Source organism: Taudactylus pleione, unplaced genomic scaffold (genome assembly GCF_031769625.1).
Source record: "Taudactylus pleione unplaced genomic scaffold, aTauple2 ptg000051l, whole genome shotgun sequence".
NCBI lineage: Eukaryota > Metazoa > Chordata > Amphibia > Anura > Myobatrachidae > Taudactylus > Taudactylus pleione.
In genome coordinates this window covers 5,513,184-5,532,627 of record NW_028284453.1, presented here as the reverse complement: position 1 = coordinate 5,532,627, position 19,444 = coordinate 5,513,184, and the positions used below count along the sequence as shown (strand labels likewise).

Here is a 19,444-nt window from a genome sequence, read left to right as displayed (position 1 = left end):
AAAAGAAGAAAAAGAGAAAATAAACATGAAAGAGAGTAGAGAAGCTTCTCCCACGCCTGCACCTATACCATACAGCAGGTAGAGCGTAACTGGACTGAAGAGCGGCTGTTTAATGTGCAAGGAGACTAGATGTATGTGGACACATCTGTAGGCAGCAAAATAGAATAATAACCCCTCAGCGCTTGTGTCATAAACTTTATGTAGAATACATAGTACTTCCCTTAGTTTTATTCTCTTTAGAAGTTTTTTCATTCAATATTATGAAAAACATAAAATAGAACATAAAACCATACTGCAATAAGGTTAACATGTTTATTCTTCAAGAATATAAAACTCCTGTATTAAAACATCCATGTGCAAAAATGCTGAAAGTATAAAATCTAATGTCCTGTCAGAACTCAGGATAGGGAATTACCAGATTCTCCTCTTTAAAAGGGTCCGTAGTTGGTATAAATTGGAGGTCTCCGGAAACCCCGTATGGACACCTTCTATCTGAGGTAATAAGATCTGGAAACTTCCAAGGTTCTTTTTAGCAGTCCCACTATCCAACGCGTTTCGAGAGGCTCAACCTCTGTTCTTCATGGTAGTGTGACTCTGTTCCTTTAGACATGGTCTTTTATGCCCTGTCTCGGAACTATTTCCAAGTCAAAGGTTAATGGAATCAAAAAGGAAAAAAAAAAAGAAGAAATGGGGATATCAAAGTAAGGTATTCCTTTTACACAATAGTAAATTCTAGGTTCTCTTTATTGTCCATAATTGTTAATCTCATAAGGGATCCAAAGGCAAAGTTTTAAAGTTAATTAAAAACTTTTCTTTTCGCCGTACCGGAAGTACGTCCTCACTACTTCCGGTCGGACTCTCTTCTCACACACGGCGGGGGCCAACACCTCTTGCACACATCCGCCAACTAAGGTTTCTCACGGGGGACTAGTATCAGAGGGGACTTGTCCTTCCCTCCTATGAGCCGCACTCTGAGACGCAAAGGCTTCCGCCTCCGCGACCACCGGAAGTGCGTCACTCATCCTTCCTGTCGTCCTATAAACAGACGCTCCGGTGATCTCCTCTGAAAGGCTTAATCTGATCCACGTCACCTGACTTCTTTTTGCATCACCCATCCATCAAGGTTTTTTTTTTCAAATTTGCGGCCATCTTAATGAAGGACAATATAAACATTAGCTTGTGGGCATCAGGTAGGCAAAAATCACTTGTAGTTTTCTTTAAATAGTTTCTTCATATTATATTAAATCTAAAATTAATATTGTTATAAAAAGGGGCAAAATATTACATATAAACCCTAAACTTTAAAATGATTTCTTTGCGTTATCGTCATTAAAAATAATAAATATTAGACATTAATAAAGCAAAATATTGCATGTAAACACTCAAATATACCATGTCAATGAAATCAATGAATAAAAAATCTTAAAAATCTGGAATTTTTTAGAGGAACCACTCGAGTTTGAAATCTAGATTCAAGCCTCTAGGGGCTAAAGTTTTCAATTTAAAAATCCAGTTCAGCTCTCTCTTTTCTAAACGTGTTTCTAAGTCCCTATTTTTCCATGTATTCTTTACGTTTTCTATAGCCATAAAACACTTGATATCTTTTGTAGAACAGTTATGCACCTCTTTAAAATGATTAGAAAGGGAGTGTGTAGTCACACCTTTCCTTATATTTCTAAGGTGTTCCCCCATTCTTGTTTTTAAAGCTCGACTTGTCCTTCCAATGTAAACTAAATTGCAATTACATTCTATATCGTAAACCACATTAGTGGTATGGCAGGTCATAAATTGTTGTAGGTCAAATTTTTTACCATTTCTTTCAAAGTCGAGATATTTCGTTTTTCCTGCCTTGATTTCTCTGCATGCAGCACAACTCCCACATCTGTAGAATCCTTTATTCCTCACCGGATGTGTAGATTCTGATATTAAGGCACTTTTAATCAATATTTTTTTTAGATTAGGTGCCCTCCTGTAAATGAAACAAGGTTGTTTCGGGATAATTTTTTTGAGGGTAGGATCTTTCAATAATAAATGCCAGTGTTTCCAAAATATAGATTCTATCTTCTTATGATGTCCTGTGTATTCGGTGATGAAAGCATATTGAATCTCGTCATCTTTCTTAGCATTTTCTTTTTCCTGATGAATCGACAGATTTCTATCTTTTTCTAGGACCTCATAAACTTCTTTATCATAACCTTTATCATAAAATCTCTTCTGCATCTTAGAAATTTGTTCAGTACATATATCATCCTTACTACAGTTCTGTCTGAGTCTTAAGAACTGGCTTTTGGGAACACTTCTAAGCCAGTTCCTATGATGTTCACTGGTATTTGAAATATAGTTATTAGCGTCTGTCGGTGTACTGTAGCTTTTCGTTTCTAGTTTATTGTTCTTTATATAAATTGTGAGATCCAAAAAATGTATTTCATATTGACTTGATTGGAAGGATAAACGAACATTAAAATCATTATTATTAAGATCTGTATAAAATGTCTCCAAGTTTTCTTTGGTGCCTTCTCAGATAAAAATCACATCATCAGTATATCTATACCAATACTTTAATTCTTTATTTTTCCATCTTTCAATATGTTCTTCCTCCCAGTACGCCATTAACAAATTTGCATAACTGGGAGCGAATTTTGTGCCCATGGCAGTTCCGTTTATTTGCATATAATAGTCTCCATTAAAATAAAAATAATTATTAGTGAGAATAAAATCAACACTTTTGATAATAAAATCTTTCTTCTTGCTACTAAAATCTAAGGGTAGTTCTATATATTCTACATAAAGTTTATGACACAAGCGTTGAGGGGTTATTATTCTTTTTTTCTGTCTATCTTTGTTATTGTTGGATATAACTGTTTATAACCTATCTGCTGCTAGAGTTTAGTGTCTAGGCACCAAAGGTTTACACTCATTTTATATACTGTATTTACATCTGTAGGCACATACCTTGAAGTGCGATGGGTGGTTGGTATAGGCGCAAGAAATGGCAGTACAAGTGCTCAGATTGCTTCAGAATTCCTTCCTCCTATTGTAGATCTTTCTCCTGCTCTCTGTTGTCCTTTGTCACCGGGTCCTGATTCCACCTTTACTTTCCATCTTCATTTTCACTCCATTCATGCCTGTAGTTCAAGAAAAAGAAATTCCGGGACTGGGTCCCCAAGTCCGACTCAGACTATGATATTGATTATTCGGAGGATCAGGATGTCAAACTGCGACAGGTGAGCCATGGAGGAATATCGGAAAACTGATGGTGCAATGATCCAGTCAGAGTAGAGGGTGGTCCTTAAGTGTGGAAACGCCGTTATAAAAAGGAAATGAGTAAGGAAATATTAATCCAGTGTCTACACCTATGAAATAGGAGTGGGGGAAAACGTTTTAGGGTATGTCACCAGTATGGTGGCCATCTTGAAGTTGGTCATCTTGGATGCAACTCTTAATTTTTTAATTGGGAAGGTAGTCATGTGACATATCAAACAGATGCAGAATTTCAGAAGAAAAACAATGGTGTTCTACATTTTATTTTTGGTCTCTGCAAAAAAAAAAAAAAAGAATAAGAAAAAACAGTAACTGAGGGTTATTGGTATATTTACTAAATTGAGAGTTTTTAGAAATTGAGATGTTGCCCATAGCAACCAATCAGATTCTACTTAACATTTAACTAGCACCTTCTAGAAGATAATGCAGGTTGAGTCTCCCATATCCAAATATTCCGAAATATGGAATTTTTGGAGCATGACTGAGATTGTGAAACCTTTGTTTTTTGATGGTTCAATGTACACAAACTTTGTTTAAAGCACACAATTATTAAAAATATAGTATAAAATTACCTTCAGGCTGTGTTTATAAGGTGTATATGAAACATAAATGAATTTCATGTATGTACACAAACTTTGTTTGGGCCACAAAATTATAAAAAATATTGTATAAAATAACTTGCAGGCTGTGTGTATAAGGTGTATGTAAACATAAATGCATTCTGTGTTTAGATTTGGGTCCCATTCCCAAGATATCTCATTATGATATGCAAATATTCCAAAATACAGAATATTCCGATATCCAAAATACCCCTGGTCCCAAACATTTTGGATATGGGAGACTCAACCTGTAGCTACAATCTGATTGGTTGCTATGGGCAACATCTCCACTTCTAAAAACTTTCACTTTAGTAAATACACCCCTTAGCATCATCCAGTCAATAACCAATGACATTGTAGATGTATTCAAGACTTTATTTATTACAAATAAGTACTACATATTAAAATATTAATTTGGTGTAAGCACAACAAGTTATGTTTTTTTTAAGGAAGAACTAGTATAATACTAAAAACATGAGCGTATTTAGTATAATACTAAAAACATGATCGTATTTAGTATAATACTAAAAACATGAGCGTATTTAGTATAATACTAAAAACATGAGCGTATTTAGTATAATACTAAAAACATGATCGTATTTAGTATAATACTAAAAACATGATCGTATTTAGTATAATACTAAAAACATGAGCGTATTTAGTATAATACTAAAAACATGAATATTTCTGAGACTATCCCAGTGCAGGTGAACATATTACATATTTGCCATGAAAACGTTCATTCATAATATAACATTGACGCATATACCAGCATACAGAACACGATAAGTGGAACTATGGGCCTGATTTAGAGATTTACTTAATGACATTATTTTCGAAGTTGAGCGATTATCGGTAATTTGTGCAGGCGTTTAATCCCCAATGCTCATGCGCCCGGTTACTTTACCAAAGTTGCTTGCAGTGACTCTTTATTTGCAGTACGAATAACAGCGAGGGATCGTTTGTGCGAGGTAATTCGGCAAAGAACACCGGTGTGTAGAGACTGTGGCCCTGATTCAGAGCCGGACGCTCTGACAGAGCGCTTGCTCTGAATCGGGGCCGTCCCTGCTCCTTTTTGGAGCGGCCTCCTGACCGCTCGCATAGCTGTGGGTGACCACCCACAGCTATTGCAAGCGGCCAAAATGATGGTCGCGATGGTCAAGACCATCGCGACCATCGGGCTTGCGACGAGACCCTGCTGTAGGGTCTCGCTGCCGCAAGCCCTGGAGTGCTTTTGGCTCTATCACCATCAACAGCACGCCCCCTTTGGTAAGAGACCCATAACGACGGCTTGGCCGTCGTTATTCGGGTCTCGCACATGCGCACGACGGAGCAGCCTCCGACGTACGCATGCGCACTTGGGCAACATCGACCCGCTTGCGAGCGCTCAGCGCTCGCGAGCGGGTCTGAATCAGGCCCTGTGTTCGGTGTGTGTCACAGCCTACATGTGCGATCCCATACGCAGTGAAGGTGGCTCCGGCGTCTCCGTTCCCGCGCCATTCTGAGTATCCATTGGGTTACTGTGGAACTGTAAAATCGAATCATCTGCGACCAGCGCTGCATCTATGTACCGATAGGCATCTTAATACAAATACCAGCTTCTGCAACATTTGCATGTTTTCGCACAGTAGCAGCTGCACACACGGACGCAGCAGCAGCGGCAGCATCTTCGTACATCTTTGAATCGAGCCCTATGTGACAAAGCACAAGGAATGAATACATAGGCTCCTCGCAATGCGGGTTTATTTTATTTTGACTTCAGCGGCCAAAAAGGTTACACCCGTGCTCCGCAAGTGTGGTAATAATATCATATCCTACATATGTAAAATAACGGGCTAGGAAAGAATATGACCACTCGCAAAAAAAGAAAATTGTTTAGAGTCAGGTTTCTGTATGTCGACAGGCAAATATCAGTAATGCGTAGGATGCTGTATTTATATGCTATCCTTTGTCTATGATATTGTTAATGTGCCCACAGTGGAGCCAGCCATTTTGTAGGATGAACCAATATTTATGTGAACTCCGTACTAAGCTTTCATATGCCTGAGCACAGGATCTTTCTGTTTTGGATACAATCTCACATAGTGCTCGTAGTCCAACATTAATTGTAAACAGTCTGATAAATATAGAGTATGATTCAGTTTATTTACAGCCTTCTACAATCCCAGTTTATTGGCAAATCTAATTTTGGAAGTATTACACAAGAACTGTTGGTGTGATGAATAGTTTGTGTACAAAAAGATTCTTCTTGCATAGAACAATGTGATAACGAAACTCCCCCCTCACATTTCACTCTGGGCAGGTGACTAATCTACCCATGTTCTAGACATAATTTCCCACTGGTTGGTCCCCATAATTGGACTGGAGGAGGAGCAGGGAGCTTTTATTGATTATGGACTATAAACCCTTACTAGATATTTATCAAAGCTTCTAAACAGGGCAGGTGGAGGTGTTTCCAGAGCAACCGATCAGATTCTAGCTATCTGTTATGTATTACATTCTATAAAATGACATCTGGAATCTGATTGGTGGCTATGGCCAATACCTCCTCTTGTCCTCTTTAGTTGTAATCATAGTACCTGTCTAATGAAGTTCCTTATTCATCACACATCTCCTTGTTCTGGTGGGATCAAACCTCAATCTCGTCAACTATGCAGTCTTACAAGCTCCTACTATCCAATGCTGCTGATTGGCCACTGTGGTCGGGATATGGTAGTAGCTCAAGTGGGAAAGGATGTTATAGAAGTACTGCATGGGGTACCATCTATAGAGTGGGTCTGTCCAACTAACGGTGGGTAAATTGCATTACTTTAATCACTTGGGGGTCTATTTACTAAGCAGTGTAAGGAGACAGAGTGAAAAGTGATAAGAAAGTGATAAGGTGCCAGCGAATCAGCTCCCAACTGTCATCTCACAGGCTGTGTTTAAAAAATGACAGTTGGGAGCTGATTGGCTGGCACCTTATCACTTTCTTATCACTTTTCACTCTGTCTCCTAACACTGCTTAGTAAATAGACCCCTTAGCTTTTTAACTACATAAGTGTTGTATTATTCTCCATCTTTTTTGTGTGAATGTTTCCAAATTGTTTACAAAAGGTCACATCTTTTTATTCTTGTAGAGGAAAGTAATTCTTTTTCGTGCTCTCTCCAGATACTCTGAACTTTCTGAGCCAATCAGAAGTTGATGGTATTGAGCATAATTCTTTTTGCCATGCCTCTGCTAACATCACATTGCTTAGTAACTCAAAAAATATGAAATATTGATAAAATTTAAATCTGTGATAGATTCTGCCATAAATTCTCTAGTATTTCTTTTTCTCAGTTGCTTACTGTCTTCTTGGTCTTTGTGTCCCACTAGAAACTGGGAGAGGTGGTGATTAAGTTCTTGGAACGAGACCTGCAGCCCTCCTGTCAGATGGCCTGTCTAGAGACCATCCGCATCCTTTCTCGGGACAAGTATGGATTATCCCCATTCACCAGCCGCTCAGCGATGCAAATCCTGGCCCAGTATGCAGGGTTGGACTACTTCGACGAGATGGAGGTGCCTCGCATCCCGGACAGTGAGAGTGTGGTAGAAGCTCTTAAGGGTCTGTGTAATATTGTTTACAACAGTGTCGAGGCCCAAGAGGTGGCCACAGAGCTACACCTGGTGTGCGGCCTAGCTCGCCGGCTCAAGCTCTACAATGAAACGCGGTCTTCTCACGAAAGCAAGTTCTTCGACCTCCGCTTGCTTTTCCTCCTCACAGCTCTGAGGGTAGATGTGCGGCGGCAGCTTGCCCGAGAGTTGAGAGGGGTTAGTCTTCTAACCGATGCTCTAGAGAGCACTCTGGCACTGAAGTGGTCGGATATCTATGAGGTGGTGACGGATCATCTTGCCGCACCTTTAGGCAAAGAAGAAACTGAAAGAGTGATGGAGATTCTGAAGACCCTCTTCAACATCACCTTTGACATCAGCCGCAGGGAAGTTGATGAGGTAAGCTTTGGGCAAAACACAATAAATTGACCCCTATGGATTAGCCAAAATGTTTTTTAATGCTTAGAACATGTGTTTTTGGTTAGACGGGGTCAGTTTTTGGCTGCCTATTAGCTATGATTATTTCACATGTCAGTATACAACCAGTGTAGAAGAACCAATGGATTTCTTCAGCTGTCATATGCAGGTCTGGATGTTTTTGTAACTTACCGTAAAAAAAAAGTTTATTGGTTTCATGTTGCAAAGCGTAAAACATAAAATAACAACACACAAATATAGTCACTTTTTTATCAGTCTATTTCTTCCCTGTGTTGCACAACACTGCATGAACATGTTGGTACCTTTTATAATTAAGGATAAACTCACGCTAATCTCTGGCGTGATGGATAATCGCTTAATAATCCATACTCTTCTGAGTGTGCCCCATCAGTAAGTCATACTTGAATTGAGTAGAATTATGCTGACCTCTCAGAAGAGGTTTTCATATTATTCTAATTACTCCACTGCACTGCTATCATTAATGAGTGATTATGGCACTAATGTAAATTGCATAGCATCATTTACAGTTAATTAATTGTGAAAGGCAGCAGCGATTTTTAACACAACCGTAGAAATTACATGGTTAAAAATAATCTCTATGCCAGATCCTCCTCCTTTCCCCCTGTTCTTTCTTTTATATCCTTAAATGTTACTTATATTTTACCATTACTGAATTAGGATGCTTGTTTTGTTGATGACGCCCATGTATAAACCTGCGGCAGTGGCTATATTATTCTGGTTGTATGCTATTTAGCTTTTTGGTGTTGGTACTTAGACTAAATTTATTTATGTTTATAGTTATCTACTGTTCTCTCTTATACTAGGTACACATTTAGACGACGGCCGTCCGAGGGGCTGATTGGAAAGCTATACACACTTCCCAATCGTCTGCTCGATGTGTCTTAGATGGCTTCACAAATGGGCGGGCACCAGTTGTGATTTCAGTGTCGGGAGTCCCTGCAGCCAGAGTACGGTTGGTCGGTTGGTCATCCGTACACACAGGCAGATGCGCTGACATATCTTTCAGATATATCGGCATTGGCTGTGCTACAGGGCCAATCTAATATGTCTGTGAAAGACGTCGTTCTGGTGTAAACACACGCCGATGCACTAGCGATATATCGGCACATTTTTAGTCATTTGACACCTTTTAAGACCCTCCAGTTCTTTCCTTATGGCCACTAACAGCCTTCTATACTCTCCTGCCATCTCAATTGCCACCTTTTTGGGGTACAGGATGGTTTACCCACTTTTTCATGCACTTCTCCCAGGTCACATTTTGTAAAAAAGTCGCGCAACCTCGCTGCGCCTACAGAAAATTGACATTTCTAATTGGATCTTGCATTTCTCAGGTGCGCACCTTCATGTTATGTATGTGATGTTCATGATGTAATCTCACTCCTAACTGACCCCTCTGTATGGTGTAAGCCTATTGGCGGGTCCATCCCTTAGGTCAGTGATTTTTAACCTTTTTCAGCTCACGGCACACCGATCATGGTTTTAAAATTGCCAAGGTAAACCATCAGTCCCCCACGGGAAAAGAGCACAGTCATAGGTCCCCACGGGAAAAGAGCACAGTCATAGGTCCCCACGGGAAAAGATCACAGTCATAGGTCCCCACGGGAAAAGATCACAGTCATAGGTCCCCACGGGAAAAGAGCACAGTCATAGGTCCCCACGGGAAAAGAACACAGTCTTAGGTCCCCACGGGAAAAGAACACATTCATAGGTCCCCACGGGAAAAGAACACAGTCATAGGTCGCCACGGGAAAAGAGCACAGTCATAGGTCCCCACGGGAAAAGAGCACAGTCATAGGTCCCCACGGGAAAAGAGCACAGTCATAGGTACCCACGGGAAAAGAGCACAGTCATAGGTCCCCACGGGAAAAGAGCACAGTCATAGGTCCCCACGGGAAAAGAGCACAGTCATAGGTCCCCACGGGAAAAGAGCACAGTCATAGGTCCCCACGGGAAAAGAGCACAGTCATAGGTCGCCACGGGAAAAGAGCACAGTCATAGGTGCCCACGGGAAAAGAGCACAGTCATAGGTGCCCACGGGAAAAGAGCACAGTCATAGGTCCCCACGGGAAAAGAGCACAGTCATAGGTCCCCACGGGAAAAGAGCACAGTCATAGGTCCCCACGGGAAAAGAGCACAGTCATAGGTCCCCACGGGAAAAGAGCACAGTCATAGGTCCCCACGGGAAAAGAGCACAGTCATAGGTCCCCACGGGAAAAGAGCACAGTCATAGGTCCCCACGGGAAAAGAGCACAGTCATAGGTCCCCACGGGAAAAGAGCACAGTCATAGGTCCCCACGGGAAAAGAGCACAGTCATAGGTCCCCACAGGAAAAGGACACACAAAAATTGGTCCCCACTGAATAAAAAAATCAAAGACATTGTCTCTCTCAGTAAAAAATCAAGGAAATTAGCCCCACAGAAAACAAAAAATAAAACTCCAATTATTGCCCCAGTCCCCCACAAAAGATATACCTGACATGAAGTTAACAGAGATGGGAGCTCCCAGCCATCCCTGTCCCTTCGCCATGGGTGGCACGGCACCCAGCAGTCAGTGGTGTAGCTCAGTCACACAATCAGGGCAGGGGATAGAGCAGTGAGTGCGGCAGGACGGGGCACGAAGTGCGTGACCTATGGTGTTACGTCACCCCATCTCATAGGTCCGGGCGCAAAGTTAAATTGGCAGCGGCTGCGCACTGACCAATCTCCGGCGGCACTTCTCCAGGCAGCACACTTGAGGACCGCTCGCGGCACAGCATTTGAAAGCACTGCTTTAGGTGACTAGTGAACTACTAATTGCACGCTAGATGCCGCTGTCAGGTCATGCTGCCCATATAAGCACAATTACGTTGGCTGATTTCTCCCACCTCCATAGGCTGTAAGCAGAAATTGGTTAGTGAAGCCAGAGGAAGCCAATTCGGCGCCATCTCTCAGGTAACTGAATTGGCCCCGTAACGTTTAATCGCTCAATGCACTAACAAGCAGAGTATATCTCTCATAAATCAGTTATTCTAATGTATGCATCACAATGGGAGCTAGGCGTACTCACTGTCTATGCAGACATGCCAAGCCAACAGTGTGGCATCATGCCTGTCTTCCCTGGTGGGAGAGGAAGGGAATTCATACGCTATGACGATGACTCTGGTATAACACATATATGGACGCACTTCTCCAATTACCCGCGAATGCACCGCAGGTGATTTAACGAGTCAAGAAACGCACTTTACTGCAGCCTGAACTTGCTCAAAACTGCTCGCAGCCCTATGAGTGAGTTTGGGCTGAGAGTGGGCCACAAGGGGTGCGAGATGCGGTGCCTTTGCTGGCGATTTAACGCCATGTCATCGGCAACTCAAACCCTTCGCAGATGATTGGATTGACCCCTTTGAGTACATTGAAATAGCAATTTCAAATAAGCTTGACATCATTTTTAGAACATGGTGCCTTATCGTCGCAAACATACTAGAGACTCAAGTCATCCTAATGATTATTGGCCTTGCTTTAAATAAGAGCCCCACCGTCACATGTGAGCGCTGTTGATCCACCTCTTCGGGTGTCTGTGCAACCTACATGTATTGCGGGCCATATGTTAGCATCCCGACTCCCGGACGCCAATCGCAGCCCATTTATGATCGGGGAGATGCAGCAAGTTAAAATTCCCCGACCTGCCGATCCCTACCATTTTTTGTTTGGAATTGGCGAGTCAGGAAATCCAACATGTTGAATTTCTCTAAATCCCCCGAGCCAGCCGTCGGCAGATGTATGGACCCCTTAACTCTAAGGGCCTGATTCAGAGCCGCTCGTAAGCGGTCGCTCGTTCGCTCTGAGCGATGTTCGCACATCTGCGCATGCGTATGGGTCGTAATGCGCATGCGCCAACCAGTCAGTGCGGTCGGAAATCGTGTGTTCGCAAAAAAGCGAGTGCCTGCTAATTTGAGTGACAGGATGAGGCGTTTGTGGGTGGTAACAGGGGAAGGTGCTTGAAAACGGGGAGTGGAGATCCGAACGCAGGCGTGCCAAATGGTCAAAACGGGCGTTTTAAGGGTGTGCATAATTAACAAAGCAGCGTCATCGACCACGTCACTTGGTTGTTTCTTAGCCTGAACTGTTCGCATGATTGCGGTAGGAAAATCCTACCACAAGCACTGCGAGCAGTTCAGACGCATTTTGATGTACTCGATTAATCTAATAAATAGCGGAGATGACGTAGGATGCGAGCGGCCAGGGGGCGTCTTTACAAAATAGCGAACACATGTTTCGTTCGCTCGCTCAGACATAGAGGCGTCAACAGACCGCAAAGAGCGGGTGCTCAATATAAATAGCCGGCCCCTTTTTCTGAACGAGCGAGTGCAAATAGCGTCCGGCTCTGAATCAGACCCTAAATTCGGATGCAGTGTGTGAAAGCTTATTTTCAAAATGGAATTGCATCCAACTTTAAATTGGGCTCTTTTGGGGTATATTTACTAAAGTGCAGGTTTTTAAAAGTGGAGTTGGATTCTAGCTGTTATCTTATAGAAGGTGCTAGGCAAATGATAAGTAGAATTGGTTGCTATGGGCAATAACTCCACTTCTAAAAAACTCACACTTTAGTAAATATACCCCTTTGTGTCTTTTATGCATGTTTAAAAACAAAAAAAAATCCCAAAAATGTTTAATTTTTAATGCAAGTCTGAAGCATAAAAAACTCACTAACCACAAACCCAAATGTTTTCTAAACTCTGTTATGAAAGTAGAGGCTTGTTTAGCAATACTGTTTCAATTTGCTCTTTATAAGTTTCATTACTTAAGTAGGAAGTTATGGCTATAAATAGACTTTCTCGACTGATGTGTTTGGGTTAGGTTTTTTCCGAACATCACATTGCTGTCCCAAGAAAGAATGAAGCATCTGTATTGCGTGGCTGTAACTGTTCCACGCGGTTACTCACGAGGGCAGAGTCACCAGTCCCGGGTCACTATGGTTATGAGATACAGTGCATCCGGAAAGTATTCACAGCGTTTCACTTTTTCCAGATTTTGTTATGTTACAGCTATATTCCAAAATGTAATAAATTCATTTTTGTCCTCAAAACACACAATACCCCATAATGACAACGTGTAAAAAGTTTTTTTTTGAGATTTTTGCAAATTTAATTAAAAAAAAAAAACAACAACTAAAGGCCCCCATACATCAGTGATTGATTGCAGCAATCGTACAATTTGCAATCGATTGTGTATAAAAATCTTTCCCTTTTTCAATCAATTGTGGCAATTCTGCAATCGATTGAAAAAGGGAAAGATTTTTATACACAATCGATGGCAAATTGCACGATTGCTGCAATCAATCTCTGATGTATGGGGGCCTTAAGAAATCACATGTAAATAAGTATTCACAGCCTTTGCCATGAAGCTAAAATTGAGCTCAGGTGCATCCTGTTTCCACTGATCATCCTTGAGATTTTCCTACAACTTAATTGGAGTCCACCTGTGGTAAATTCAGTTGATTGGACATGATTTTGAAAGGCATAAACCTGTCTATATAAGGTCCCACACTTGACAGTGCATGTCAGAGCACAAACCAAGCATGAAGTCCAAAAAATTGTCTGTAGGGCTCCGAGACAGGATTGTCTCGATGCACAAATCTGGGTAAGGGTACAGAAAAATATCTGCTGCTTCAAAGGTCCCAGTGAGCACAGTGGCCTCCATCATCCGTGAATGGAAGAGGTTCAGAACCACCAGGACTCTTCTTAGAATTAGCCTGGCGTCCAAACTGAGCGATCGGGGGAGAAGGGCCCTAGTCAGGGAGGTGACCAAGAACCCGATGGTCACTCTGTCAGAGACAGCATTCCTCTGTGGAGAGAGGAGAACCTTCCAAAAGGACAACCTTTTCTGCAGCAATCCACCAATCAGGCGTATGGTAGAGTGGACAGACGCAAGCCACTCCTTAGTAAAAAGCACATGGCAGCCCACCTGGAGTTTGCCAAAATGCACCTGAAGGACTCTCTGGCCTGATGAGACAAAGATTGAACTCTTTGGCGTGAATGCCAGGCGTTATGTTTGGAGGAAACTAGGCACCGCTCATCACCAGGCCAATACCATCCCTACAGTGAAGCATGGTGGTGGCAGCATCATGCTGTGGGGATGTTTTTCAGCGGCAGGAACTGGGAGACTAGTCAGGATAGAGGGAAAGATGAATGCAGCAATGCACAGAGACATCCTGGATGAAAACCTGCTCCAGAGCACTCTTGACCTCAGACTGGGACGACGGTTCATCTTTCAGCAGGACAACGACCCTAAGCACACAGCCAAGATATCAAAGGAGTGGCTTCAGGACAACTCTGTGAATGTCCTTGAGTGGCCCATCCAGAGCCCAGACTTGAATTCGATTGAACATCTCTGGAGAGATCTGAAAATGGCTGTGCACCGACGCTTCCCATCCAACCTGATGGAGCTTGAGAGGTGCTGCAAAGAGGAATGGGCAAAACTGCCCAAAGATAGGTGTGCCAAGCTTGTGGCATCATATTCAAAAATACTTGAGGCTGTAATTGCTGCCAAAGGTGCATCAACAAAGTATTGAGCAAAGACTGTGAATACTTGTGTACAGTGGTGTCCAAAATTGCGGACACATTTTGAAATGTTAATGTTTTTCAACTTTGTATGCTTCTAAAAACAGTTTCACTTCACGCAGTGCAATGATTCATATATCAAATGAAAGGAAACTTAATGCTGAATTCAACACAATACACAGAGGTCAAATATTTGCATTAAAAGGGAAGTTATGCTACTTTCAGTCAGATAAAGAAGCACAGATGCGTGAGATTCAACAAGTGCATTGTAGTAACAGCTACTACCAGCCAATCGGAATCGTCGCTCTGAGGACCAATCAGCTGTCGTTTATGAGCAGGTGCGAGGTCATGTTCAAAGGTGGGAAAGGTCAGTTTGGCTGTTTCATTTTACAGAATAAAGTTGGTTACTCAAGTGCAATTACGGTTGGATGTTTGTGTGTATTGTTTACTGCTATTGATGGTGTAAAAAATAAATACAACAATGTCGTACAGGCAAAGTGGTGAGTGGTCACCCAGGAAGAGATCCAGGATTGTGGTGTTACGTGTAAATGGTCTTTCGTATGCAGCAATTGTGAGAGAAGTTGGTGGGAATGTGACAACATCAGGAGTACGAAAGTTTTGTTTACGCTATCGGGAAACTCAATCTATACAAAACAAAGGAGGAAAAGGCCGGAAAAAGTGCATAACAGCTGTTAGCGTCAGGGACAGATGGATGACATCTGCGGCCATTAGCAGTGACCTGAGTGCAACTGGTGTTTTTGTCAGTGCAAGAACGGTACGGAGAAGACTAACGGAGGTTGGCCTAAAAGGTAGGATTCCCCGAAAAAAGCCATTGCTGAATAAAAAGCAGCAGCAGAAACAAATACAGTGGGCAAAAGAACACATTGCGTGGAAAGAAGGTCAGTGGAAACAAGTGATATGGAGTGACGAAACTAAGATATCGATATTTGGTAGTGATGGGAGAAAATGTGTGAGACGTCGCATTGGGTAAGAGGTACATCCAGATTTTATTCAAGCAACAACAAAGAATCCTACAAGTGTTATGATCTGGGCATGTATGACAGCAGATGCTGTAGGCCGCCTTTATGTCATAGATGGCACACTGAACAGCAGAAAGTACATTGACACCATCCTACAACCAAAACTTCTACCTTCTATCAGGGATCTTTTTCCAGATAATGCCCAATTTTTTTTCCAGCAGGATTCAGCTCCCTGTCACACTGCATGGATATGCAAACAGTGGTTCACGGAGAATGACATACAGGTGCTGGGATGGCCAGGAGACAGCCCAGACCTGAACCCCATAGAACATTTGTGGTTCCGTTTGAAAAAACTGGTACATCTGAGGCGTCCATCCAATAAAAGACAATTAATTGAGGCTATAGTTGTCTCATGGTACCACATATTAAAGAAGGAAGAGCTCCAAACATTGGTTGGCTCAATGCCACATCGCAGGGCTGCTGTCTTGAAAAATAAAGGATACCCAACAAAATACTGACAGGACAGTAACATCATAAGTACATAGGGATTTTCACTCGAATAGGGGTATTCAATATGAAGCGTTAACTTCACTGTCGAAGTTAACGTTTCATATCGGAGTTTTTACCTGCGTTAAAGTATCGGGCGCGCTCCCGCTTATACCCGTATTCAATATAAAATTAACGAAAACGGGAAACTCCGAAGTTGGATTTGCGTAAAGTTACGTTAAATTGTAAGACCCCCCCTAAAGTCATAAAAACATGTGGGAACACTATGGGTACCCCCGTTTTAGCCTTTAATTGAAAGTTGGGGATTTAAATAGCCGCAGCAGGTGTTTTTTCCCGACATTGAAGAAGTGATGCAGAAGAGCACTTAGGTTATTTTTTTCGTTTTTTTAAGTGATCCCATCAAATTTGGGGTACATGAAAATGGGTACTAGCATATTTTGATGTCCCTAAAGTAAGTTTTAAAAAATTCTGCAATTGTGCACCTGCCGCTATAATTCTATTCTAGAAAACATCTGCCGCATACTTGCAGAATAGCCCTGAACCTATTTCCCTATTGTTAAACAATTTTTTCCCATTTTTTTTTTTCACCCCAATTTTTAAATTAATTTTTTGGGGTGTCCCTGTTTTTTTTTTTTTACTTTTTTTTGACACAGTTCTTTCTTAAATGTCATTCTCAGGGGTGCAGGCTATTTTTTTTAAGCCTGCACCCCTAAACCCCAATTCTGCACTTTTTTTTGACACCTATTCAATGGTGAAAAGTTATCCCCATTTTTTATCAAAGACTTTTCAAAACTGCGATAATTCTTTGAAATTGAATATGGTGTAAAAGTCAAACCTGCGATAATGACGTCAAAAGTGCGATTTTAACGCAAAAACGATGTTATCGCTCCCATATTGAATACCCCTATAAGTGTTGATTTCACTGCATAACTTTCCTTGTAATGCAAATATTTGACCTCTGTTTATTGTGTTGAATTCAGCATTAAATTTCCTTTCATTTGATATATGAATCATTGCACTGCATGAAGTGTAACAGTTTTTATAAGCATTCGAAGTTGAAAAACATTCACATTTCAAAAAGTGTCCGCAATTTTGGCCACCACTGTACATGTGATTTCTTAGGTTTTTTTAAAGTAAAATTTGCAAAAATTGCAAAAAAAACTTTTTACACGTTGTCATTATGGGGTATTGTGTGTAGAATTTTGAAGACAAAAATGAATTATTCTATTTTGGTATAAGGCTATAACATAATAAAATGTGGAAAAAGTGAAGCGCTGTGAATACTTTCTGGATGCACTGTAACGGTTTCTTACATCTTAGTTTGGTGTACATGCAAAAGTTTTTAGAGCTGCTGATTTTTGGCAATGAGTCTTTATCACGGGGAAGCTTTTTTTTTCCTGTGCACACCTGGCTTCCTGTTGGATACCTATGAAGGGTCACTGTAATGACAGAAAGCAAGTAGATTGTCACTGGCTTATAGCAAACCTAAATATGATGTCCGACATCTCAGTTCAATTTTATGGAAGTGTCCCAAAACTGTGGAGTCCTTTTATAAGTGGGGTTTAGAAAACAGTAATTCAGTGACTGCACTAACTTTATATACCTAGTAGCCTGTCAGGTCTGTAACATACATTTATTAACTCTGCTCCTCTCCCTGATTGCAGGAAGATGCAGCTCTCTATCGCCACCTGGCGGCCATCCTCAGGCACTGCCTGCTCAGGCAAAGTGACGGAGAAGAGCGAACGGAGGAATTCCATGGGTGAGATTCCAGAGCTGACACAGTGAGTATGTACACACTAGAGTTTTCAGTGCAGTTTCCTTCTGGTGGCATTCAGGTGTGTCCCAAGGCATTGTGAACCGGACTTGAGCTGATCTAATTATAGGGATCACCGTTCTGTATGGTAAATGTCCTCTTGTATATTTGGTTTTTTTTCTAAAGAGCGGGATAATTAAAAATACTTTTTTTTTCCCCCCCAAGTGTTAATGATCCAGTCAGCACTTCAGCAACTGTCGATTTATGTCTGATGGCACTTTACCATAGAGATCAGTGACGAACAGTAATACCACCAGCGGAGAACCACACTAAAAATGCCAATGTGTATGTACCCCTCCATTAATTTAAGGTGGCAGTCTCGTGCTTCCTCCCGGAAGAGCGGAGGCATGCGGGGTGTGTAGCCGGCGGGGTGTATAGCATGCGCGGGGTGTGTAGCTTACGGGTGTGGATTCACTAGAATCAGTGGCACCACTGAGGCACATAGGGGTCTATTTACTAAACAGTGTTAGGAGTCAAGAGTGGAAAGTGATAAGGTGCCAGCCAATCAGCTCCCAACTGTCATTTTTCAAACACAGCCTGTGAGATAACAGTTGGGAGCTGATTGGCTGGCACCTTATCACTTTCTTATCACTTTTCACTCTGTCTCCTAACACTGCTTAGTAAATAGACCCCTAAGTGACTATACTTGGTGATAGCCTACTAATACTATGTCTAGTTATTAGTGGGAGACAATCTAACAAATAGACTTGTATATTTAGAATGTACGATGAGCCCTAACCTTTAGAAGCTAATAGTTGCTAGATTCTCTTCTCTTTGTGTGCACACATAAATGCCCAGTCATTGTGGCTATTGCTTCTGCAGTTTCTCTTTTACGGTTTCTTCTTTACCTTAATTTATATGACCTGTAGTTTTCCCTGAGCCGCTGACATTACTTCCTGAGCATTATCGCTAATGGTCGGATAGTCGGCCTGCTTCATAGATATACGTAATTCGGGTGTATATGTACTTCTCCGATGTTTTGTGATCTACGCATAAGCCGCACTGCGCAAGTGCAGATCCGGGGTCCTCGCAGTGCCCCAAACGCTGGAGAAAAATTGATATGCTGCTTGCAGTTGAGTGTGGCGAAAGGGGGTGTGACAGACCCTTTTTCTGGGCGTGCTGAAGCAAGTGGCGGACCCAACTTCATTGGTTTCAGCTGCATGAATTTCCTGACCATCCTGAGGGTTACTCAGATGATCCGATGGTCATACAGATGATCCGATGGTCATGCAGATTATTCCGATACTGCGCCCTCAGACACAGCAATGGATCGGGGAAGCCAGCAGGAGGGGTCTATTTACACAGGATGCCTTTCTGACCAGGTGCCCAATCTGTGTGGAGTTTGTATGTTCTCCCGAGTTTGCGTTGGTGTAAATCCTCCCACACTGCAGAGAAACATACTGGCAGGTTAGCTGGCTACAATAATCTCCCTAGGGTGTATGTGTGCAATTGTATGTCAGGGAATTTAGACCGTAAACTCCCAACGGTACAGGTAATGATATGCATGACATATAGTCTCTGTACAGGGCTGCATAAATTGGTGGCTTTATAGAAATAAATGATGGTAATAAAATAAAATTGTTTATTACTGTGGCACTGATATAATTATTATAATAATAATAATAATAAAATAAGATGCTATTACATGATAGTGTTCCTTTACGGGGGCTGATGTTCGGGCTGCTAATCCAGAGCTGGTAACCTCGTTATTTCTGT

At 41.8% G+C, this 19,444-nt stretch overlaps 1 protein-coding gene across 2 annotated transcripts in view; it reads left to right on the top strand.

The window, feature by feature from the left end:
* The window catches only part of RIC8A (RIC8 guanine nucleotide exchange factor A), a 70,474-nt gene that overhangs the window by 33,871 nt on the left and 17,159 nt on the right, over positions 1 to 19,444 (top strand). Inside the window, exons 4-6 of one of the 2 annotated variants that reach the window (XM_088462655.1) lie at positions 3,132 to 3,224; positions 7,219 to 7,833; positions 17,580 to 17,674. In XM_088462655.1, coding sequence (XP_088318781.1) covers positions 3,132 to 3,224; positions 7,219 to 7,833; positions 17,580 to 17,674 — 803 coding nt within the window. The remainder of the gene's footprint in view (positions 1 to 3,131; positions 3,225 to 7,218; positions 7,834 to 17,579; positions 17,675 to 19,444) is intronic. The other variant, XM_088462654.1, reaches the window with a different exon arrangement.